Genomic DNA, 23,571 nt, shown 5'->3' on the forward strand with positions numbered 1-23,571 from the left:
TGTGCCTCTTGGAAGGCTTCTATTGGAGAGGTTTAGTCATGTTCACATCTACTGGGCTATCTTTGCAGAAACTGGATGTAAGAAAGCTTGACCCTGACTTTCCTCTTAGTGTAGCAGTGGGATAAAGGAGTGGCCTCCTTCCTGGGATGTAATCACTTTTGATCTTTGTGGGGTTGGTATGAATATAGCTATGCTGCCAATTGGGGCTCGGACCCCTGTGGATGCAGTGCAGAAGAACATATGGCCCTGCCAGATAATCATAGCTAGCTAACCAACACTTTCTGTAGGTTTAGTTTACAAGCAGTGCCTGGCACTTAATAGGTCTAAATGTTGAAAGAATAATCGTTCTATATACCTCAGATACCTCACAAAGCTCTAAGGGGTAGGAATTATCTCCGTGTTTTGGTGAGGGATATAAAGTTTGGAAAGAGATTCACCCAATTTATCCAAGATCACATAGTAAGTGGTGGAGCCAGGATGGGAATCTAAATTTGTTTGACTCCAAATCTGTCTCTGTAGCCTTGGAAACTTGTGGACACTATCGTAGTCCAAGGTTTTGAGTAGCTGGAGAGTAGCAATTTTGGATTAGTGTCTCTGTTATCTTCTTTCTGTTCCTATTTGGCAGCCTGTATAAAACCTGTATTAAAAGTTAAAGTCCTGGTCCTGGGAGTCAGTAGACCTACCTGTCATACCCCTTTAATGGAATTTTCTGTAGTACTGGGCAAATCAGCATGTCTGATCAGCCTCTGTTATCTGTAAAATGGGAATATGGTAATTGCTTTCTCTGATATGCAATGGTGGTGATATAAAGATAAATTAGAAAGTGATTTTTAGGGGTGCCTGGCTGGCTCAGTGGAGCATGCAACTCTTTACCTCAGGGTTGTGAGTCTGAACCCCATGTTGGGTGTGGAGTCTACTTAAAAAATGATTTGTAAACTGCAAAACACTCTAAATAAAAGGATAATTCTTTGGCAAATCAGTGATTGTGCTTTAGGGTAAAATTTTCATAATGACTCTTAACCTTTCGCTTTCAGTCATTCATTCAGCAACAAATATCAATGGGGCCTTTTATTCTGCATTGGACATTATTTTAGTTTGTGGGGATACAAACATGAGGGAAAAAAGCCAAACCCTATCCTCAAAAAGCTTATTTAATGGAAAAGAAAACAAAGGTGATATATTGTTACCAATACCATACTGGAGTGTGAAGAAGCTACCCTGGGATCCTTAATGTGGAGCCTTAATGCCTAGGTAAGTCAGGGGAGAATTTTGCAGTAAATGGGACCTAGAGGAAGAGGAGTTTGTCCAGAAAAAAAGAGGGTAGAATATAACTAAGGGAGTAGGGAAAGGAGGAAGGCGGAAAAGCTATTTATTTTCAGAAACCATGGATAGTTTGCTTTGGTTAAGTGTACAGGGCCAGGAAAAGTGTGGTAGGAGATACAGTAAAGAGACCCAAGCTCAGATCGGGTTTGGAAGAGCTTTGTTGTGTTAAGAAGTTGACAGTATCTCTCAATAGAGACCACTGAAAGAGAGCAGGGAAGTGACATCATCAGTTATCTGGGTGAGAAAGCTCACCATGAAGGCTGGGAGACCAGGCAAAGGAAATAAATGCCTGAACTAGGGCATTAGAAATGGGGAAGGGCAGGAGAAAGATTTTTTTAAAGATAGTCAATAGGACTTGAATTTGATCCAAATACCAAGAGGACCTGGTGTCTGATTACAGGTAGTATGTGGATGGGAAGGAATGGAGTATTAATCCCAGATTTTCACCTTGGGTGCTATTCATGGGTAAAGAACACAGGGGCACTTGGGTGGCTCAGTCAGTTAAGCTTCCAACTTCAGCTCAGGTCATGATCTCATGGTTTGTGAGTCTGAGCCCTGCATCGGGCTCTCTGCTGTCATCACAGAGCCTGCTTTGGATCCTCTGTCCCCCCCAGCCCCCCTATGCTCTTTGTCTCTTTCTCTCAAAAATAAAGTTGGGACGCCTGGGTGTCTTGGTTAAGCATCCGACTTCGGCTCAGATCATGATCTCGCCGTTCGTGGGTTTGAGCCCTGCGTCAGGCTTTGTGCTGATAGCTCAGAGCCTGGAGCCTGCTTCAGATTCTGTGTCTCCCTCTCTCTCTGCCCCTCCCCTGCTTGCACTCTCTCTTTCTGTCAAAAATAAATAAACATTACAAAAAATTAAAAACAGTAAACTTAAAAAAAAATCTTAAAAAATAAGAATACACAGGCACCAACATGTATGGGGTTGAGGTGGAGGACTCTGTTGCATAAGGAGAGATGATAAGTTCCTATCTGGGCATACACAATTTGAGATATCTGTGGGATGATTAGGTGGAGATGTCTTTTAGGTGGTACCTTATTCTAACTGGAGTTCGAGAGAGAGGTTTCTGAGTTAGAAACAGATTGGCATGTAGGTAGTAATTGAATTTTATTTATTAGTTGGCTTAGGGAGGAAGAGAAATGAGAAGAGTAGAGGAAGGGGTCATACATGATCGAGTCAGAGAACACTAGATCTACATACTCACTCTCACTATAGTTCCTCTGCCATGTGTCTGTCTACTTTGCTGCTTTGGAGCTTCAGTTCCTCATATACAATGGGAAGAATAATACAATCTGTTTTATAGGAAATTGTGAAGATTGAGATCAGATAGGCCATATATATTGAACCACCACTCTATCCTTGGTACAGAGAAAATTTTTTCTTACCTTCTGAGATTACATGTGTACACATACACACACCTACACCCACAGATCACACATGGGTGAGTGAGAGCAAGTGTGTCTTTGCTAGGTACATAGGCACTGAAGCCCTTTCACATGAATTAACTCCTTTAATCTTCACAATCCAATAGAGTGAGTGGATGTTGTCATTGGTAAAGAAAGCAGGGTGGTTAAAAGTTTAGATTTGAGTCAGACTGCCTGGTTTCAAATCTTCCCATTTTTACAACAGTTATTAAGTAGGTGGGTAGTAGGTACACGGATAGGAAGCAGCAGAGTTTGGATTAAAACCCAGGCCATCTGAGTACGTGTTTTTGGCTCTAGGACGGTTCCTCCTGGTGCCAAGTCTTTTGGCTGCAGGGAAGGGGTTTTGGGATTACTTCTTTCGTCACTATTCTGAACTTTCCATGATTGACTTTTGTCCCTCCCTGGGAGTGGCTGATCTTTGGGAGGCAAATCTACTCATACTAATTTCTTAGAATGTTTCAATCTTTCTGGCCTAACATTCAGTTTAATAAGTATTTCAATCACCTTATCTTCAAAGGTTGCATAATTTTTATTTTCCTATTTGTATCATGATTTATTTAGGCAGGACTGAGTCTTTAATGAATTTCGCTACTCTCAGCCCCTGGCCAGCACTTCGCCTCGTACTTAGTATGCACTCAATAAATGCTCTAAGTATGAATGAACTAAAGAACCGCGGAACGGAGACGCAGATGGGGGTCAGACTGGAAGTTCCAAAGTTCGGGAGGGGACACGGGGGCGGGCAGTGACTGTCACATGACCAGGCGGGGCAAATCTTCTGTGCTCCGCGGCGCCGGGCGTAGCTCCTCCCTCTGCGCCGGTCACGTGGGGGCGCCGGCTGCGCCTGCGGAGAAGCGGTGGCCGCCGAGCGGGATCTGTGCGGGGAGCCGGAAATGGTTGTGGACTACGTCTGTGCGGCTGCGTGGGGCTCGGCCGCGCGGACTGAAGGAGACTGAAGGTAAAGCCGCCATGTCCGGGCCCGACCCGGCCCCCCCACCCCCTCCCCCCGCATCCGCCGCCATCCGGGCCGGGACCGGCCACCCTGCGCCGCCGCCCCGGCGCCCTGGCCCCGCGGCCCAAGCCCGGGCCCCGGCCCGCCAGGGCCCGATCCCTGGCCCACGTGTGCCCGGCCTGGCCCGGCCTGGCTGCTGGGTGGGGGTGGGGGAGCGCAGGGCCGGAATATGCGGTCCCCGCTGGCTGGGAGGGCGCCGGGTTCGCCGGCCGCGAAGTGCCACCTCGGTCTGACCCGAGGGGGCCCCGCGGGCGCAGGCACCGCGGCTCCCGGCCCGCCGCCCCCTCCCCCCTTTGCGGCCCGGCCGCCGGGAAGTGACACGTTGTTCTTTGGCACTGGCCGGCGCTGCGCAGGGAGGGCGCAGGGGAGGGAGGCGGCAGCGGCGGGCAGGGAGGAGCCCCCGGCCCCGCCCGCCCTCCGGGCCGACCCTCACTTACTAGAAACCGGCTCCTCTTCGGCCGCCGCCCGCCTGGCCTTTTACGGCCCGACTCCCGCCCTTCCTGGTCTCCACTCCTGGGCGGCGGCAGGCCTCGCGTCTGGCCCCGCGCGGGTGCCCCTGCGGCCACCCGCAGCAGGCGTGCCTTGTGTGCCCCTGGGCCTGGCCCCGAACCCGGTGTCCCCAGGTGGGGGGTGGGGACACCACGGCCGAAGCTGCTAGCTCCATTTGTGATCCGGGAGCCTGGTGCCAGCGAGACCTGGAATTTCCGGTCTGGTTGGTCTTGGGCCCCGCGGAGCCAGGTTGATACCCCTCACCTCCCAACCCCAGGCCCTCGGATGCCCAGAACCTGTAGGCCGCACCGTGGACTTATTCTTAACCGAGGGGGTGAGTGAGGGGGCTGTTTCAGCAGATCAGGGGGGTGGTTGGAGGTGATGCTGGTTTGACAACGTGTTGGTGGGGACATAAGCTGGATCTTTTCTGCTCTTTCAACCCCTTCGCGCCTCCGGGACTCGGTGTGGAACCCGGCCCTTGCTTCACCCCCTCCCCCCACTCCATTTGCCTTAAGCTTGGGTCCCTTCTCCTTTCCGAGCTCCACTCTTTCCCAACAGGTGCTGGGGGGACCCTGATGTGGCACCAAATGAAATGAACAAAGCTCCACAGCCCACAGGCCCCCCACCTGCCCCATCCCCTGGACTCCCACAGGTAATTAGGGAGGATTTAGCAGAGACTGGGGTGGGGGTGGGGGAGACCAGGCAGCTGGTCAGGAACAGGTTCCAACCTCTGGATTTTCCCACCCCCATCTGTGTCAGGGCAAAGTGCAGCTTCCTGCTGCCAAATTGAGACAGGGCCCCTGGGCTGTTCCCAGGGGCTGTCATGGGGAAGAGGGGGCATGTGGACTGCTAAAGCTCTTGCCACAGGTCTGCTCCCCTTACTTTACCAGCTTGGGTTTCTGCCCCACCCGGGTTTCCCCTCTTGCTGAACTCTGGTCTCCCCCCTTCAGCCAGCGTTTCCCCCGGGGCAGACAGCACCGGTGGTGTTCAGTACGCCACAAGCGACACAAATGAACACGCCTTCTCAGCCCCGCCAGGTGAGGGGCTGTGGGGAGGGGAGTAGGGTGCCTGGGTGGGAGCCATGGAAACCTTAGGCCAGTTTGGGCCTCGCATGGAAACTGTGGAGACCCTGTATCTGCCCCAATTTCCTGATAGTTGCTCTGTGTTCTTTCATGTGTCTCTGCACTTTGTGCTGTTGATTACTTACGGTGGCTGGCCCCTTGGGGAGTATGTAGTCTGTGGGGTGGCATTAGTAGGGGTCCTGGTGCCTTGAGAATTGGGAGCAGTGCTTTGGGCCCCGCTGCCAACTCCTGTTTTCTTTCCTATTTCCTTCTTTTACTGGGAGGTTGTGGTTGCTCCATTTCCCTTCCCTTCTTTCTCTTTGGACTATGGCAAAGTAAACACTCCAGCTGGTTCTTGCCTTTCTCTGTTCCCTAAATTCTTTCTCACTAAGTGGCAGCATTCTTGTCCTACTTCCTTCATTTTTCCCCCTCATCACCTTGGAGATAATTCTCTTCTTTCCTGTCCCCATGTGCTCTCAGGGAGGATTCAGGTCTCTGCAGGTAATACCCCTTTGCTAATCCTGGACCCTCTCATAGTCTCACCATTATCCTCCGCCCTAGTCGAGGACTAGATACAGGGACTGGGGGTCTTCAGGGTGGGGACATGTTTGCTGTTAAGGTCCTCAGTCTGAGACTGACCGATGCATGTTAGAGGCTAAGTCTTGCAGAGTGCATATCTGGGAACTGGGAGACTGTTGCATGTTAGTGGTTAGTTTCTCAGTACCTTAGGGTGGAGCAATGCATGCTGGGGAGTATGTTGCCCAAAAGGGCTTCACTTAGGCATGATGCATCTGGGTGTTAGGAAGCCTCTGCAGAGGGTAGCCTGGTGGAAGTGACGTGAGTATGCACGGCAGTGAGGGAGTATATTCATGGAGTGCAAAGTGTATACCTGAATGTGGAGAGTATGTGTGAGTACAAGAGGCCACTTAATCATTAGTTGGTCAGGTGAGTTAGGATTGGTCCCTGTGCTCCAAAGCCCCCAGTATTTCTCTCCAGAGTAGAGACATTGTGGAGTGGCCATTTTGCTGTCCACTTCCTTCCTTTCCCAATGCCAACTGCCTTCCTCGCTCTTGACAGCACTTCTACCCTAGCCGGGCCCAGCCCCCGAGCAGTGCAGCCTCCCGAGTGCAGAGTGCAGCCCCCGCCCGCCCTGGCCCAGCTGCTCATGTCTACCCTGCTGGATCCCAAGTAATGATGATCCCTTCCCAGATTTCCTACTCAGCCTCCCAAGGGGCCTACTACATCCCTGGACAGGTGAGGTTGGAGGCTTGGGGACTGGAAGCCATGGAACCTTAAACCCGAACCCCCACCTCCCCTACCCTGACCCTCCAGTCCCATTTCTTTTCCAGAGGTGGGACTTCCTTTTGGTCATTGCCCATAGTTGACCTGTCCTGTCTTGCCCTACGTTCTCTTTGTAGTTTGATATGGTACTCATAGCTCCCTCAACTGCTCTCCCCTCCTCCCCCTTCCCCACCAGGGGCGTTCCACATATGTTGTCCCGACACAGCAGTATCCTGTACAGCCAGGAGCCCCAAGCTTCTATCCGGGTGCAAGCCCTACAGAGTTTGGAACTTATGGTAAGCAGGGGAAGGAGTCAGGTTGAGAGTGAGTCCCACGGAGCATCTAAACTCACCTATAAATTCCTAGACCCTTCCTAGGCTCATTCCTTGGTCTAAAAATGATAGGGTTAAGTAGGGATTGGTGCTTAATATGTAACTTGTTGGGTGAGGGGCAGGTAGTGTTTTATCCTATTGCTGAGAGTTAGGAGTCCTTCTCAGGTCAAAGAATATAGGGTCATGCACAAGTTTGAGGGCCTGTTAGTAAACATTTCCTGTGACACTTGTTCTGTGGTTGGTGGGAGCCCATGTAATGTGGATTTGAGAGGATTTTGTAGCTGTTTTTCACTTATACTCTAGGAAAGGATTAGTCTTTTTTATCGCAGTCGTTTCCAAAATTTTCTGATCATCTCAGGAAATATTTTGAGTGTGTACCTCTAATATGTGTGTTTTGTTTGTTTATACATATGCATCATTTAAACAAATAACATGTTGTTTGTCAAAAACAAACAAGTGGATATTATGGATGAGATTAAAGAATGCATCCCATTTTGGAGACCATTGCTTTAAGGAATTAATTTTTCCACTTCCTGGGCCTGGTTCATAATGTTACTCTTTGTTTCCTTGCCCCTTAGTAAAGGGCTGGAGATTGGAACTGGACTCAGGTTGAGTGGGACAGGGTTGGCAGATCTGTTTTTCTCATTCCCAGCCAAAGACCTGATTCTGTTTCAGGTTAAGTAGTTGCTGCTCCCTCAGAATACATGTGTGTGTGTGTTGCTGGGGGTCGGAGGCATACATTATATCTTATAGGGTAAAAGAGAAACAGAAGTTCCTGGTAGTGGTAGCTGGTGTGGAGGGGAAGGAGTGTGCGCCTATAAGGTGTGTGTGTCAGTGTCAGGAATTCTTGTAAACGCAGTTCAGACTGGTTCCCCAGCTTTGATAGACACCTAACTCCCTTGGGGAGGTGGGTGGGGCAGGGCGAGGGGCCGGCCGTGGGTGATGAGAGGTTCTGGGGATGGGAGGTGTTCAAGCAGGCATTTGTACATGGTTGGGCCCTGACACTGCCACCATTCTTCCTTTCTGTGTCCCTTCCATCCCCCTTCGCCCATCCCCCCTCCCAAGCTGGCGCCTACTACCCAGCCCAGGGTGTGCAGCAGTTTCCCACTGGTGTGGCCCCCGCCCCAGTTTTGATGAACCAGCCACCCCAGATTGCTCCCAAGAGGGAGCGGAAGACCGTGAGTAGCAGCAAGGGGCTCTGGGACATCTGGGAAAGGGAGAATCAAGGTCAGACATATTGTGGGTCAGGGAGCAGAAAGTTGAGGAAGGAGATCTTCAGCCGGGAGCGGTTAGAGAATGGGGATCTGAAATGCTCAGGTTCTCTGTAAAGTATAAGGTACTAAGACTTCAGTGTAGAAGCAGCTCATGGGAAGAACTGAAGTGGCTAGTGCAGGAGTTCCTGAGAGACCAAGGTTCTGGGGTCTATAAGATCTACGTTCGGTTTTGGGTTTCTGGTGGCTTGTCTTGGAAATGGTTTGTTTTCTGTGGCCCCACCCCCCACCTCCCAGTCCTGGAAGCTCTTGAGGCCTCCGCCTCTGCTCAATCCTCAAGCCCTGGGCGTGGTGCCCAGAATAGGGTGCCAGGGCTGGGGAAGCCGCTGAGTCACCCTGGCTCCACCCACTGGATCTGGGCCCTGCCCCCAGAGATCAGGCAGACTAGCCACAAGTGAGCCGGATGGGTGCTAGATGGGGGTCCTGGGCTCTAGGGTGTGCAGCCAATTGACTTGGGGACTGCTGGTGGGGTAGGGATGAGGGAGGGAGGGGCATTGTGATGTACGAGATTGCTCTGTGAGGTCAAGGGTCTCTTAGGGGTGGGGGCCAGGGCAGGGAATACAAGATGAGCTGGATGGGTTGACAGTAGAACTCATGGGGTTTCTGGCACTCACCCACCCGCTTCCCAGTGGGGAGTGGGGGGTTGGTGTGGAGTCTTAGGAGTGGGGCAGGGTGGAAAGGTGGGCTCCCCTTGCTTCCCACTCATCCCGGAGCTTTCTTTCCCCAGATCCGAATTCGAGATCCAAACCAAGGAGGGAAGGATATCACAGAGGAGATCATGTCTGGGGCCCGCACCGCCTCCACACCCACCCCTCCCCAGGTACTGTCTGCTCTTTGAGTGAGGCCCTGGCTACGATGGCTGTTCTGACCTGGACTCTCAAGTCCTTTGATCTTTTTTTCCAACTAAGGGATTTGTTTTCCTGTTTTCCTGGATTTTTGGCAGACTTAAAGTAGAAATGGCTCTAGTAGAGAAGGGTTGTGGGCCTCTTCAGGGCAAACTTGGTAACTCTTTGTGTCTTGCAGACGGGAGGCGGTCTGGAGCCTCAAGCTAATGGGGAGACACCCCAGGTTGCTGTTGTTGTCCGGCCAGGTAGGTAAGCAGGTGGGGCAGAGCTTTTATGGTGAAAAGGAGTGTGACAGTTTCAAATGCTGAGGAGGTGGAGTGACTTGACCTGGGTGCCAGGGAAGAATGACTTAGGGTTTAGGTAGTGGGATTTTGCGGGTGGATCAGATTTTAGGTGAGAAGGGAAAAGGCTTAGATAAGGAGAAGATTGCGGGGGTGATTTAGGCCGGGAATGTCTTAGCTGGGAGGAGGAGGAACAACAGCACTGAAGACCTGCTTTTAATTACTTGTCTTTTTTGTGGTGCAGATGACCGGTCCCAGGGAGCAGTCATTGGGAGCCGGCCGGGGCTGCCTGGCCCAGAGCACAGCCCTTCAGAATCCCAGCCTTCGTCACCTTGTCCGACCCCATCACCACCCCCAATCTTGGAACCGGGGTCTGAGCCTAATCTTGCAGTCCTCTCCATTCCTGGGGACACTGTGACAACGGGGATGATCCAGATGTCTGTAGAAGAATCCACCCCCATGCCCCGTGAAACTAGGGAGCCATATTGCCTCTCTCCAGAACCCACTCCCCTCGCCGAACCCATACTGGAAGTAGAAGTGACACTTAGCAAACCGATTCCAGAATCTGAGTTCTCTTCCAGTCCTCTCCAGGTTCCCACCCCCCTTGCATCTCACAAAGTGGAAATTCTGCCTGAACCTAACGGCATGGTCTCATCTGAGGATCTGGAACCAGAGGTTGAGTCGAGCCCAGAGATTGCTCCTCTCCCTCCGCCAGCTTGTCCTTCTGAATCCCCCGTGCCCATTGCTCCAACTGCCCAACCTGAGGAACTGCTCAACGGAGCCCCCTCGCCACCAGCTGTGGACTTAAGCCCAGTCAGTGAGCCACAGGAGCAGGCCAAGGAGGTTACAGCATCAGTGGCTCCCCCCGCCGTCCTCTCTGCCACTCCAGCTATGGCTCCTCCAGCTGCTTCCCCCACCCAGGAGGAGGAAATGGAGGAAGAGGAAGAAGATGAAGAAGAAGGAGAAACAGGAGATGCTGAGGGTGAGAAAGGAGGAGAGGAACTTCTTCCCCAAGAGAGCACCCCTGTTGCAGCCCACCTGCCTCAGAATTTGGAGGCAGCAGCAGCCACCCAAGGTAAGGTGTGATGGGATGGTAGAAGTGGGGCGGACTGAAAGGTGTGTTTTTTTTTTTTTCTCTTTATTGATGACCTCTCATTTGTGCCACTGTGTCTGGGTCATAGAAGCCTTGTCATGGACCCTAAGAGCTAAAATTCCGAGATTAAGGAATTTTAAGTCCACAGTGGGTATGTTGGAAAGAGGAAATACTATACAGTAGCTGCTTTTTATTTCCCCAATTATTCCCACTTTTGTTCCCCATAGAAGTTATTCCCACTTTTTTCCCCCCTAAATAAATAGTGGCAGTGTCTGTGCCAAAGAGGAGACGGAAAATTAAGGAGCTCAATAAGAAGGAGGCTGTAGGAGACCTTCTAGATGCCTTCAAGGAGGTAAGGGAGCAGAAAGTAATGGAGGGGAGAGGGCAGAGTGTGGGTATGGAACAGTGATCATACTGTAACCAAAATGGGGTGTCCTGTGGTTACAGGTGAGCCCGGGAGTACCAGAGGTGGAAAATCAGCCTCCTGTAGGCACCAGCCCTGGTGTGGAGCCTGAGGGCAGCAGTGTGCCCCCCCGGCCTGAGGAAGCAGATGAGACCTGGGACTCAAAGGAAGACAAAATTCACAATGCTGAGAACATCCAGCCAGGGGAGCAGAAGTATGAGTATAAGTCAGGTATGCTGAGGGAAAAGTTGAGAAGGGTTGTATATTCTTGCCAGGCCCCCAGGAGACCAGTGTATATGATTGGTTCATCTTGTCTTCCTCGTAGATCAGTGGAAGCCTCTAAACCTTGAGGAGAAAAAGCGTTATGACCGTGAGTTCCTGCTTGGCTTTCAGTTCATCTTTGCCAGTATGCAGAAGCCAGAGGGATTGCCCCATATCAGCGATGTGGTGTTGGATAAGGTTGGTAGGCTTGAGGGGGAGGGTCAGTTTGGGCTGGCGGGCTTGCTGGGGGAGGTGCCTGAGGTCCTGAGAGAGTAGTCAAGAGCCGTAACTGTTTCTCATGCCTTCTGCATCCTCTTCACAGGCCAATAAAACACCACTACGGCCACTGGACCCCGCTAGACTTCAAGGCATAAATTGCGGCCCAGACTTCACTCCTTCCTTTGCCAACCTTGGCCGACCAGCCCTTAGCAACCGTGGGCCCCCAAGGGGTGGGCCAGGTGGGGAGCTGCCCCGAGGGCCGGTGAGTGGGACTGGCTAGAGGGACAGATGGTCAAGGGGGTTTGGGGGATGGCTCCCTTGTCTTGTTGAGAGATGGGGAGAAAACTGCCCTGGAGATGCGTGGTGGCAGTGTCACAGGTTGTGCTGATTGGCTCTGTGTCTTCACTTGTTCTTGCCCCTTGCTTAGCAGGCTGGTCTGGGACCCCGGCGCTCTCAGCAGGGCCCCCGAAAGGAACCACGCAAGATCATTGCCACGGTGTTAATGACTGAAGATATAAAGTTGAACAAAGCAGAGAAAGCCTGGAAACCCAGCAGCAAGCGGACAGCTGCTGATAAGGATCGAGGGGAAGAGGATGCTGATGGCAGCAAAACCCAGGTACTGACAAGTGCTGTTTTTGGTCTCCAATTTTTCTTTTCGGGGTCTGCCCTCTGAGTCAACTTTGCCCTCTCTGTTTCTGTTCTTTTGTTTGTTTGTTTGTTTAAATGTTTATCTGTCTTGAGAGAGAGAGGGAGAGTGCATGTGCATATGGGGAGGGGCAGAGAGAAAGGGAGACCGAGAGAATCCCAAGCAGGCTCCTCACGGAAAGTGGAGAGTTCGATGTGGAGCTCTGTCTCATGAACTGTGAGATCAGACCTGAGCTGAAATCAAGAGTCAGATGCCTAACTGACTGAGCCACCCAGCTGCTCCTGTTTCTGTCATTCTTATCACTAGTGTCTACCTGAGTCCCTACCACCCTCTACTGTTCCTCCCAGCGACCTCTGTTCTTCTGAGAACCTCACTGGATCCTGTGTCTTCTCTGTCCCCTCTGCCAGGACCTGTTCCGCAGGGTGCGCTCCATACTGAATAAGCTGACACCCCAGATGTTCCAGCAGTTGATGAAGCAGGTGACACAGCTGGCCATCGACACTGAGGAACGCCTCAAAGGGGTCATTGACCTCATCTTCGAGAAGGCCATTTCAGAGCCCAACTTCTCTGTGGCCTATGCCAACATGTGCCGCTGCCTCATGGCGGTTAGTTTCCACTGTTACTAAACCTTGTGGTCTAGTTCCCTACTTCTCTTCCTGAGACTCCTTGAGTCCAGCTTCTTGGTTCTCTTCCAGCCTGTGCCGTTGATGGCAGCCAGAAGGAGGCAGATTGGGGACCAGAGGTCTTCCTGGGTTAGGTAGTTAAAGACTCTTGGAGGGCCTTCCCACTTGGGACCAGTGTAAATGTGACATTCTCTTTGACATACAGCTGAAAGTGCCCACTACAGAAAAGCCAACAGTGACCGTGAACTTCCGAAAACTGTTGTTGAATCGATGTCAGAAGGAGTTTGAGAAAGACAAAGATGATGATGAGGTTTTTGAGAAGAAGCAAAAAGAAATGGATGAAGCTGCTACGGTGAGAGAAAACCCACCAACCCACTGTCCATCCGGTTGCTACTCTGCTATAGAATTGGGGGTGGGAATAAGGGAGGGGTGGGGGTTCATGGTGTTTTGGAGGTTTCTCTGCCTTGAGGCATGAGTAGTTGCTGCTACGTTTAGGAATCCAAATGCAGTGGAGGAGAGACGTTTTAGCCCAGTGGCTGGGTACCTTTTTGATGGATTTCTGTCCTATAACTGACAGGCAGAAGAACGAGGACGCCTGAAGGAAGAGTTGGAAGAGGCTCGAGACATAGCCCGGCGGCGCTCTTTAGGGAATATCAAGTTTATTGGGGAGTTGTTTAAGCTGAAGATGTTAACGGAGGCAATAATGCATGACTGTGTGGTTAAACTACTTAAGAACCATGATGAAGAGTCTCTTGAATGCCTTTGTCGTCTGCTCACTACCATTGGCAAAGATCTGGACTTTGAAAAAGCCAAGGTAGGGGTCCTGGGATGTGGAAGGGACGACAGACCCCTTGTTGGGCTGTCATGTGTGGGCCACTGAGCCACAATGATGGAGCTGAAGGTCTGAGGAGGGCCAGGCCTACAGTTGGAGGTGAGGTATTACAAGTTCCTGACCTGGTGCCTTTGCTTCTTCCTAGCCCCGGATGGATCAGTATTTCAACCAGATGGAAAAAATCATTAAGGAAAAGAAGACTTCATCCCGAATCCGCTTTATGCTGCAAGACGTGCTGGATCTGCGACGGGTGTGTGTCCGCTCCTTCCCACTGCTGGTCTGCTTCCTGTACCCCACAGTCCCCAGTTCCCAACACGGCTTTGTCTGGCCATCTGATGTAATTACTTTGTGACTGGCCTTCTCTACCCACAGAGCAATTGGGTGCCACGTCGTGGGGACCAGGGTCCCAAGACCATTGACCAGATCCACAAGGAGGCTGAGATGGAGGAGCACTGGGAACATGTAAAAGTGCAGCAGCTAATGGCCAAGGGCAGCGACAAGCGTCGGGGTGGCCCTCCAGGCCCACCTATTAGTGAGTTTGAGGCTCAGATTAAGGAGGGGGCAGAGTAAGGGGTTAAGCTTTCCGTTGATGACTTCTTGTTAGTGCCACGTGTCTGGGCCACTGAGATCATGTGATGGAACTGAGGATCTGAGGAAGGGAGGCTGGGCTGGCCCCAGGTGATATGGCTGCTAGGAGTTACTCATTATTGCAATATGCCCTCTTCTTTGTCCCAGGCCGAGGCCTCCCACTTGTGGATGATGGTGGCTGGAACACAGTCCCCATCAGCAAGGGCAGCCGCCCTATCGACACCTCACGGCTCACCAAGATCACGAAGGTAGGGGTGTGTGTACTGGAGGGAGGGGTGGTGGTCATGGGAGGGTGAAGAGGGATCAAACAGACATTGAGCATAGGTTTGGATCTCAGTCCCCTCATTTTCTGAGGTTGGGAAGGCGACGGCTGAATTTTCCCTCTTAGACTATCTAGTTAGATTGCTAGTGACAGGGCTGCCAGCTCTAGCCGGGGTTGTATTCACATCCGTCTGGGCCAGTGTCAGCAAACTCCCAGCAAATCTGGCCCATTCCTTGCTTCTCTACATTTCACAGCTAAGAAATGGCCTTCGTGTTTTTTTAATGGTTGAAAAAAATAAAGCAGGTATTATGTAATATGAAATTATTCAAAATATAAATTTCAGGGGCGCCTGGGTGGCGCAGTCGGTTAAGTGTCCGACTTCAGCCAGGTCACGATCTCGTGGTCCGTGAGTTCGAGCCCCGCGTCGGGCTCTGGGCTGATGGCTCAGAGCCTGGAGCCTGTTTCCGATTCTGTGTCTCCCTCTCTCTCTCTGCCCCTCCCCCCGTTCATGCTCTGTCTCTCTCTGTCCCAAAAATAAATAAACGTTGAAACAAACAAACAAAAAAAAAAACCAAAATGTAAATTTCAGTATCCATGGTTTTATTGGGATATAACTATTCTCATTTCCCTGAAGTATTGTGCATGACTGCTTTTGTGCTACAGTGGCCGAGTGGAGTAGTTGAAATAGAAACTATATGGCCTACAAAGCCTAAAATATTTACTATTTGGCCTTTTACAGGAAAAGTTTCCCCTGGTCTAGGCAGTTTGCTACCTTGTGGCTGCGGGCTTTGGCCAGATTAGACTCATGACTCCACTCCCCTTTCCTTCCTCAGCCCGGCTCCATTGATTCTAACAACCAGCTCTTTGCACCTGGTGGGCGATTGAGCTGGGGCAAGGGCAGCAGTGGAGGCTCAGGAGCCAAGCCCTCTGATGCAGGTATGGAGGCCGTTGTAAGGAGCTGGGTGGCTATTCTCTCTTGAGGTCAGAGCCTTGTCTATAAGGGAGGCTTTTGGTACAAAGTGGTTAGGTAGTAATGGGAGGTGTATGTTTGGGGCTGGAATAAACTGTGTTCTTGTCGGGACTAGGACCAAGTGTCCTAAACAGTAGGAGATAGAATGGAAGACAGTAGCAAGAGATTCTGATCCGTGCTTTTTGCCTCCCCAGCATCAGAAGCTGCTCGTCCAGCTACTAGTACCTTGAACCGCTTCTCAGCCCTTCAACAAGCAGTACCTACAGAAAATACAGATAGCAGACGTGTGGTACAGAGGTGAGGTTTCCTGGATGTTTTTCTTCTTTATGCTGTGAGAGTGCTGTGATTGGACTTTGGTGTTGCTATAGGAATCCTCACACCTGTAATGCTCAGAACCTCTGGCTAGATGGGGCACATTCCTGACGCCAGGAACTAGGCCCTGCAGTTGCTCAGCATGTTGGATAGTTAATACAAGAGAGCAGCTAGGCATATAGGTGAGAGGTGACGTGCCTGCTTTTTTCTCCAGGAGTAGCTTGAGCCGGGAAAGAGGTGAGAAAGCCGGGGACCGGGGAGACCGCCTAGAGCGGAGCGAACGGGGAAGTGAGCGTGGAGACCGGCTCGATCGCTCTCGGACACCTGCCACCAAGCGGAGCTTCAGCAAGGAAGTGGAAGAACGGAGTAGAGAGCGGCCCTCCCAGCCTGAGGGACTGCGCAAGGCAGCTAGCCTCACGGAGGATCGGGACCGTGGGCGGGATGCTGGTAAGGGGCTGGAAGAGGAAGGGAAGGGTATGTTTGGGACTAGGCAGTCCCCAGACCGTCTTCAGAGCTCTGGGCCCTTCTTTCTAGGAAAATTAGAACTGAAGTCCTCAATCTGTTTTTTCCCTTTCAGTGAAGCGAGAAGCCACCCTGCCCCCGGTGAGCCCCCCAAAGGCTGCACTCTCTGAGGAAGAGCTGGAAAAGAAATCCAAAGCCATTATCGAAGAATATCTCCATCTCAATGACATGAAGGTAGGCATTGGGAGGGGTCTGAGTGACAGCAGAGTGGGCAGGGAAGGACGTGTGTGGATAGGCATGGAATATGGGGTCTGGACCAGACGGTGACTGCCCTCTCCCTCCTGCCCTGCACACCTGCAGGAGGCAGTGCAGTGCGTACAGGAGCTGGCCTCACCCTCCCTGCTCTTCATCTTTGTGCGGCATGGCATCGAGTCAACACTGGAGCGCAGCACTATCGCTCGTGAGCATATGGGGCGGCTGCTGCACCAGCTGCTCTTTGCCGGGCACCTCTCCACTGCTCAGTACTACCAAGGGTATGCCTTCTTAGGGCCTCCTATTTTTCCATACCCACAGACTTCCCTCCTTTATAGGACCCATGGAACCTTGGAGTTCCTCAACTGTCCTGGTTAACAGATCTTTTGGCAGGGATAGGGGTGTACCATGTAAGGACTGGAGTGTGGCTTTAGCTTGAGATAATTGCCCCGTGCCTAGGAAGTGCTCCCCAGGGGCTCCACAGTTGATCCTTTAACAATGCTGTGATGCCCCAGATGGAGGGTGGGAGGTCTGGCTGGTCTTTCCTAGAAGGCCCTGACTTTGAATTCATTTCATCTGCAGTTTGTATGAAATCCTAGAATTGGCTGAAGACATGGAAATTGACATCCCCCATGTGTGGCTTTACCTAGCAGAACTCATAACGCCCATTCTGCAGGAAGGTGGAGTACCTATGGGGGAACTGTTCAGGTAAGCCCCTTGAGTGGGATTCAAGAGAGGTAAAGACAGAGTTGGGGAGGGGAAAGGAGGGATGTATGGCAAGTTTGATGCCTGGGTTTAGGGAGGGATGGGGTAGTGTGTTGAGAGGGCTTTGGAGGCTATCAACACTCCCTGTAATTTTCTTGTAGGGAGATTACAAAACCTCTGAGACCCATGGGCAAAGCTGCTTCTCTGTTGCTGGAGATCCTGGGGCTTCTATGTAAAAGCATGGTGAGTGAGAGCCTTTTGGGGGTGATGTGTCAGGACTTCCCTTCCCACCATCCGGTTTTGGCTCCTTGCTGTGACCCTGAAACCTCATGGTCCTTTGGTGGGATGGGGTTAATGGCGATGGTAGTTGTGTGTTGGTACCTGGGAGAGGAAATGTTGAGACTGGCACTGACCAGTTCCTGTTGAGTTCTCGTCAAGGCTGGAGGAGAATGGGAATCTAAGACCCGAAGCCCTTGATTGATTGATTGATTGATTGATTGATTTGTTCAGCTAGCATTTTTTTTTTAATTACATTTTTTTTTTTTTCAACATTTTTATTTATTTTTGGGACAGAGAGAGACAGAGCATGAACGGGGGAGGGGCCGAGAGAGAGGGAGACACAGAATCAGAAACAGGCTCCAGGCTCTGAGCCATCAGCCCAGAGCCTGACGCGGGGCTCGAACTCACGGTCTGCGAGATCGTGACCTGGCTGAAGCCGGATGCTTAACCGACTGCGCCACCCAGGCGCCCCTTTTTTTTCTTTTAATGTTTGTTTATCTTTGAGAGAGAGACAGAGTGTGAGCAGGGGCGGGGCAGAGTGAGACGGAGACACAGAATCCGAAGCAGGCTCCAGGCTCTGAGCTGTCAGCACAGAGCCTAACGTGGGGCTCGAACTCACGAACTGAACCGTGAGATCATGGCTTGAGCTGAGGTCAGTTGCCCAACCAACTGAGCCACCCAGGCGCCCCGGTTAAGCTAGCATTCTTTAAAAACATTTACTAATCACATACTAGGCACTGGAGATACCACCGTGAATAAAACATAGGAAACCAGCTGGAAGAGAAAAGTAAGAAATGACAGCTTAATAAAAACAGCGTTAAGTAAAGCGTGAAATAAAATAGTCAAAATGGAGTGTCTTGAGTACTGTGAGGTTGGTAATGTTCATGACAGAAAGCCTTTCCAGAAGGGCGCTGGGACTGCTTTGTGAAAGTTAAGTGGTGACTATAAAATGTCATAGTGGAGAGATGGGAAAGGCAAGTTGGGCAGGGTACTCTGGTAGTGAGAGCTGGGAAGGGCACTTTTAAGAGTTTAGCTTCCCAGGGCGCCTGGGTGGCTCAGTCCATTAAGCTTTCGACTTCAACTTCGGCTCAGGTCATGACCTCACGGTTTGTGAGTTTGAGCCCTGCTCAGGCTCTGTGCTGATGGCTCAGAGCCTGGAGCCTGCTTTGGGTTCTGTGTCTCCTCTCTCTGCCCCGCCTCCTGCTCGCACTCTCTTTCTCTCAAAAATAAATAAACACTAAAAAAAAAAAAAAAAAAAAAAAAAAAAGTCTAGCTCCCCTGGGACCTGGACAAATGAGACTTTAGTGGAAAGGACTTGCTCTTTCAGCGTCCTATTAATCCTTTTGGATAGAAATGTGTAGCAGGGTAGTTTGTGTTTAAAAAGAGAGAAAAGTACTTTGAACTACCGCGTTCATTAAATCTGGTGTATTAGGTTATAGGATGTGTTATTCTTGCACTGTTAATAAAGAAAAAAACTTATGGTCATTTGTTTAAATGTAATATATCAACTGTGAGGCAGTTCAATTTTAGCGGTGTTGGAATGAGTATCTTTAAAATTCGTGAAGTATAATCGTCTTATTTAGGATTAATGTCATCATTTTGAGTGTCGGTTATTTTAAGAGTAATGTCTTCAGAATGCCTTGTTCCCTAACAGAAAATGGGTTCAGACTATTGTTTATGTGAGGATTTCTGATTTGCCTTGGGGGCTGTGGGAGGGATAGATCTGTATCTAAAAGTTTCTGGACTTAATAACTAAAAAGGCATATTTGTTAGAAGTTGTCCTCTCCCATGAGCGTTTGGTAAGTTGGAATAATGGAAAACTAAGCAATTTTAGAAAAAGAAACATCGAGGAATGTAGAAGTCTGGGATGAGGTATTTGGATTTGGTTGTTTACCTTTTTCAGTAAAGGCAGTCTTGTGAAAGCTAATTGATGTCTTTCATAGAGGCTGTTAGGCTGTTCTCCCCACCGCACCCTACCCCCCGCCTCAGTTTCCTAGCACTGTGGTAGATGAGTTCTTGTGTCTTTGGGTGGTAGTACCAGTCTGTAGGCATGGAGAGACTGTGCCTGTTGGTATCTCTGTAACAATTTGAACCCTTAGGCACCTAATGGGCTTTCAGTAAATATTTGCTAGATGACATTTGTGGAACTATGTCTTAGAGGGAGAGAGGGTTACTGAATTGGTCTTACATTTTCTAGGGTCCCAAAAAGGTGGGGATGCTGTGGCGAGAAGCTGGACTCAGCTGGAAAGAATTTCTACCTGAAGGCCAGGACGTCAGTGCGTTTGTCGCTGAACAGGTTTGCGGCTGGAGTTAGGTTAATTCTAGCATTTGGGACTGGCCATTCGTCTCCCTCTTCCCTCAGTGACTCACATGGTATACTTACCTCCTATTTGGGTCTTTTCATTTGTAGAAGGTGGAGTATACCTTGGGCGAGGAGTCTGAAGCCCCCGGCCAGAGGATGCTCTCCTCTGAGGAGCTGAGCAAACAGTTGGAGAAGCTGCTGAAGGAGGGCAGCAGTAACCAACGGGTGTTTGACTGGATAGAGGTATGTGTCTCCTGGATATTGGGAGAGAGGCATACAGGAGAGGCAGTTTTTGGTGTGCGGGTAGGGACAGAATTCAGAACATATAGGCCATTTGTTTCTCTTCTGCACAGGCCAACCTGAGTGAGCAGCAGGTAGCATCCAACACACTAGTTCGGGCCCTCATGACAGCTGTCTGCTATTCTGCAATTATCTGTAAGAGGAGCCAGGGAGATGGAGGGGCAAGGGTGGGCCCAGCAGATGGAGGGAGGAAGGTTTTGGTCTTTGCCTCCTAGTTGTGGACTGGACCAGGCTGAGGGTGCATTGTTCTGCTTAACCCCGTCTGTCTTCCTGTAGTTGAGACGCCCCTCCGAGTGGATGTCGCGGTGCTGAAAGCTCGAGCGAAACTGCTACAGAAATACTTATGTGATGAACAGAAGGAGTTGCAAGCGCTCTACGCCCTCCAGGCCCTTGTAGTGACCTTAGAACAGCCCGCCAGTAAGAGCCGGGCTGCAGGGGTGGGGTGGAGGAGCTGCCAGAGAACAGGAGGCAGTAATTGCGAAGGGTCTCAACCCAAGAAAGGGGGCTGGTCATAGTAGAGCAAAATGCCCTGGTGATTGATTCCTTCCCCCTGCACTGCTTATTTCTTTGCCTACAAATGGAAGAAGTTAGACTCATTGTGAAGATTACTTGACTACTGTTCTGTGCCAGGAGCATGGAGGTGAAAAGTGATAACAGTTTCTAAATACTGAGTGCTCTGGCGTCCTGGCATGGGGTTGAGATGATTTTCTTTTTTTGCCTTATTTAATCTTCACAACTACTGTTTAAGGCCGATGCCGTTATCCCCTTCTTCTTACTGGGAGACTGAGGCTTAGGTTAATATGCCTGAGATTATGCATTCAGCAGATAGGTATGTGCCAGAGCACTGGGACATTGGCAGTGATAAAGTCCAGTACAGTTCTGTGTTGGCATAGAGTAACACAGTGGTGATGAGTGTTGGAAGATGGGTCCTGTGGGGTACTCTCTGGGGACACCTAGTCTAAAGGATAATGAGTGGGAAGTGACAAATGGTAGCTAAATGACCAGTTGGAGGGGGAGATTTGAAGGAACTGTGTGTGTAAAGGAAGATCCTGAGGCAGAAAGTACTTGATACAAAGTAACAGAACTGTTCAAGAAAGGCCAGTGTGGGCGAGCACAGCAGCCAGCCTTATGTGAGGCAAGATGGGGCTGGAGAGATGGATGTGGGCTAGGTCATGCAGGGCTGTCTAAGCCGTGGGACAAGTTTTGGCCTTCAGCCTAAGGACAGGAAAAGGCTTTGTGAGATTTTAGTTTTTAGCTCATCTGGGCCTTTGGTAGGAAGAATGGTTTGGAATGGGTTAAGTGTGAACATGGCAAGAGCAGCAAATTAGGAGTGGGTTGTATTGCTGGTGGCAGTGAAGCTGGGAGGGGTGTAACTACAGTTAAGACATAACACTGGCCTAAGGGGGAAGAGGTGATGAGACAGGTTAAGTTAATGTATGACTCTCAGGATGCTTTGAGTGAGGTGATAGTGTGGTATACCGTACACTCTGGGGGTTGGGAACACTGGGTCAAGTTGATTTTGGTCATAATTGGGTTTGTGGTCCCTGGGTGGGGGTGATCAGAGATGTCAGGTAGACAGTTGAGTATTATGGGAATTCATTTGGAGAGGAAGAGGTCAGGGTTGGTGGCTGATCTGTGAGAAGCTGACACAGGGCAACACATGTGCAAGTCCTCAGAGGATATGGGATTGCCCAAGGGAGAGCAATGAGAATATGGGGTAGAGCCTTGAGGAAGTAGAGGACCCACAGGGAGGGACCAGAGGAGGACAGGGCCCTGTGAACAAAGGACAAAGTAATTTTAAGAGGGGGAAGTGGTCAGTAATGCTAGATGCTGCTTGAGAGTTCCATAGGAGCAGAGCTGACGGTTTAGGGCCTTTGGAGTATAAAAACATGGAGGCCGCTCTGGCATAAACAGTATTTAGTAGAGCAGGGGACACTCTGGATTGGAAAGGACTGAGGAATACTTGAGTGAGATAGGAAAAAAGGAAAACAGCAAGCGTAGACAAAGTGTTTAATGTCTCGTCCAAAGACAAAAATCTTTTGTTTGACTGTAAGAGATTGTGGTTGTGATGGAGGCCTTTTGTGTTTAGATGGGAGAAACTTGGGTTTGAAGATACAGGGCAGAGTGGATAATTGATTGTGTAGGGTCCCCAGGGTGGGATGCACCGGATTTGGAGCACAAGTTTGGGACGAATGCTCTGCTGCCATAGGATGGGGCTGGGGGGCTGTCCACGGGTGGTGGTTGTGGATTTGAGGGTGTGTGCGCCCTGAGGAACATCCTGGTTTGCAGCTTCTCATAGATGGCTGTCAGCGTTTCACCCAGGCCTGGACTCTAGAACCTACGCTTTATTTCTTTATTTAGAAGAAATGTTTCACTACTTGGCCTCCATTTGCTTTTGGAAAGATTGACAGTACAGTATAGGGAATGGGACAGGTTGTGTTCAGGCCTGATAGGACAAGCGCTAGGGAGGGCTTCACTAGAAGCCAGGTTGGGGAGAAAGAGGGTCAGAGGAAGGGTTGCTGGAGTTGAACCTAAAAGAATTCATTAGGAAGGTGACAAGAGAAAGATGATCCTGGCAAAGGATGTGGCACACGTAAAAATGTCAAGGCTAGAGAGGATGTGTATGTTCAGATGTATGGAAAATAAGGGGAAATGGGGATCCAGTTTGTCAGAATCTGTAATGGTGGCCAGTGAATGTTCCAGGTTATAAACCCTTGACTTTGGTGAGTGGTATATCTGGGACTTTTGTGATTCCCAAATTTAGGAGTACCAATTCTGTATATAGTTTTCCTCATTAAATATATCATGAATGGAGAAGCTGCCAAGGTAAGGCAGGTTTGTAAGGTTCTGCTGTGATTTGTTCCTGTGCGTGCAGCAGTCTTAGATCGTAAAGTAAGATTAACACCTTGTTAGAGACCTACCTAGTCACTCTAATCAATGGTCAGACACACAAATGTCAGGATGATAGGTCAGGGCCTTGATTTTTAACAGTGGAGCTTGGGAGTGGGTTGGGTGGTTGTGGGCAGCACTCCTTAACTGCTGTCCTGCCTGCTTGCAGACCTGCTTCGGATGTTCTTTGATGCGCTGTATGACGAGGACGTGGTGAAAGAGGATGCCTTCTACAGCTGGGAGAGTAGCAAGGACCCCGCTGAGCAACAGGGCAAGGGCGTAGCCCTTAAATCTGTCACAGCCTTCTTCAAGTGGCTTCGTGAAGCGGAGGAGGAGGAGTCTGACCACAACTGAGGGCGGGTGGGGCCGGGGACTTGGAGCCCCATGGACACTCGGATGACCCGGCCAGCCGCCCGGACTGCAGGGGGGGCGGCAGCAGCGGCGGTGGCAGTGGGTGCCTGTAGTGCGATGTGTCTGAGCTAATAAAATGGCTGAAGAGGCAGGATGGCGTGGGGCTGCCTGGGGCCCCCCTCCAGGATGCTGCCAGGTGTCCCTCTCCTCCCCCTGGGGCACAGAGATATATTATATATAAAGTCTTGAAATTTGGTGTGTCTTGGGGGGGGGCACCACCGCCTGCCCCTGGGGTCCTTTTTTATTTTCTGAAAATCACTCATGGGACTGCCGTCCTCGCTGCTGGGGGCATATGCCCCAGCCCCTGCACCACCCCTGCTGCTGCCTGGGCAGGGGGAAGGGGGGGGCACGGTGCCTGTAATTATTAAATATGAATTCAATTAAGCTCACTGCCTCCCTGCTTTATGGCCTACTCCCTCTGGAGAAGGGATATGGATAGGTGGGC

General features: G+C 50.6%; 1 protein-coding gene and 3 non-coding genes across 7 annotated transcripts; all 4 read left to right on the forward strand.

Annotated features, from left to right (window-relative positions):
* The first annotated feature begins 3,548 nt into the window (after nucleotides 1-3,548).
* Nucleotides 3,549-23,510, forward strand: EIF4G1 (eukaryotic translation initiation factor 4 gamma 1). Of its 4 annotated transcripts, none has more exons than XM_086674862.1 (34): nucleotides 3,549-3,703; nucleotides 4,524-4,580; nucleotides 4,805-4,898; nucleotides 5,197-5,283; nucleotides 5,788-5,808; nucleotides 6,385-6,561; nucleotides 6,785-6,884; nucleotides 7,986-8,098; nucleotides 8,919-9,011; nucleotides 9,215-9,281; nucleotides 9,562-10,392; nucleotides 10,674-10,762; nucleotides 10,858-11,044; nucleotides 11,139-11,272; nucleotides 11,397-11,555; nucleotides 11,721-11,909; nucleotides 12,347-12,544; nucleotides 12,768-12,914; nucleotides 13,140-13,376; nucleotides 13,540-13,644; nucleotides 13,767-13,926; nucleotides 14,130-14,230; nucleotides 15,078-15,180; nucleotides 15,409-15,511; nucleotides 15,741-15,973; nucleotides 16,104-16,222; nucleotides 16,349-16,521; nucleotides 16,823-16,948; nucleotides 17,107-17,188; nucleotides 19,422-19,520; nucleotides 19,635-19,769; nucleotides 19,880-19,961; nucleotides 20,103-20,243; nucleotides 22,885-23,510. In XM_086674862.1, the coding sequence occupies exons 3-34, from the start codon at nucleotides 4,839-4,841 to the stop codon at nucleotides 23,067-23,069; spliced, it is 4,836 nt and encodes a 1,611-aa protein (XP_086530988.1). In that variant the 5' UTR covers nucleotides 3,549-3,703; nucleotides 4,524-4,580; nucleotides 4,805-4,838; the 3' UTR covers nucleotides 23,070-23,510. The 4 variants fall into 4 exon arrangements, with proteins under 4 accessions (XP_086530988.1, XP_086530989.1, XP_086530990.1 ...); XM_086674863.1 differs by having other exon boundaries at nucleotides 11,724-11,909; XM_086674864.1 differs by lacking the exon at nucleotides 5,788-5,808.
* On the forward strand, nucleotides 10,454-10,528 carry LOC112850609 (small nucleolar RNA SNORD66). Its single transcript, XR_003222712.1, has one exon. It is a non-coding gene; the product is annotated as a small nucleolar RNA SNORD66 (small nucleolar RNA).
* Nucleotides 13,410-13,473, forward strand: LOC147577330 (small nucleolar RNA SNORD66). The gene has a single exon (XR_015240566.1). It is a non-coding gene; the product is annotated as a small nucleolar RNA SNORD66 (small nucleolar RNA).
* Nucleotides 13,976-14,051, forward strand: LOC147577331 (small nucleolar RNA SNORD66). The gene has a single exon (XR_015240565.1). It is a non-coding gene; the product is annotated as a small nucleolar RNA SNORD66 (small nucleolar RNA).
* Nucleotides 23,511-23,571: the final 61 nt, after the last annotated feature.

This window comes from Puma concolor, chromosome C2 (assembly GCF_028749965.1).
Source record: "Puma concolor isolate L17-30 chromosome C2, mPumCon1.1.hap2, whole genome shotgun sequence".
NCBI classification, from domain to species: Eukaryota; Metazoa; Chordata; class Mammalia; order Carnivora; family Felidae; genus Puma; species Puma concolor.

Bases quoted from the DNA above. Each gene is read 5' to 3' on its own strand.
- EIF4G1 (XM_086674862.1), top strand. From the start codon at position 4,839: ATGAACAAAGCTCCACAGCCCACAGGCCCCCCACCTGCCCCATCCCCT. The intron at 10,763-10,857 runs GTAAGGGAGCAG...CTGTGGTTACAG, and splicing joins TTCTAGATGCCTTCAAGGAG to GTGAGCCCGGGAGTACCAGA. The intron at 16,522-16,822 runs GTATGCCTTCTT...TTTCATCTGCAG, and splicing joins ACTGCTCAGTACTACCAAGG to TTTGTATGAAATCCTAGAAT.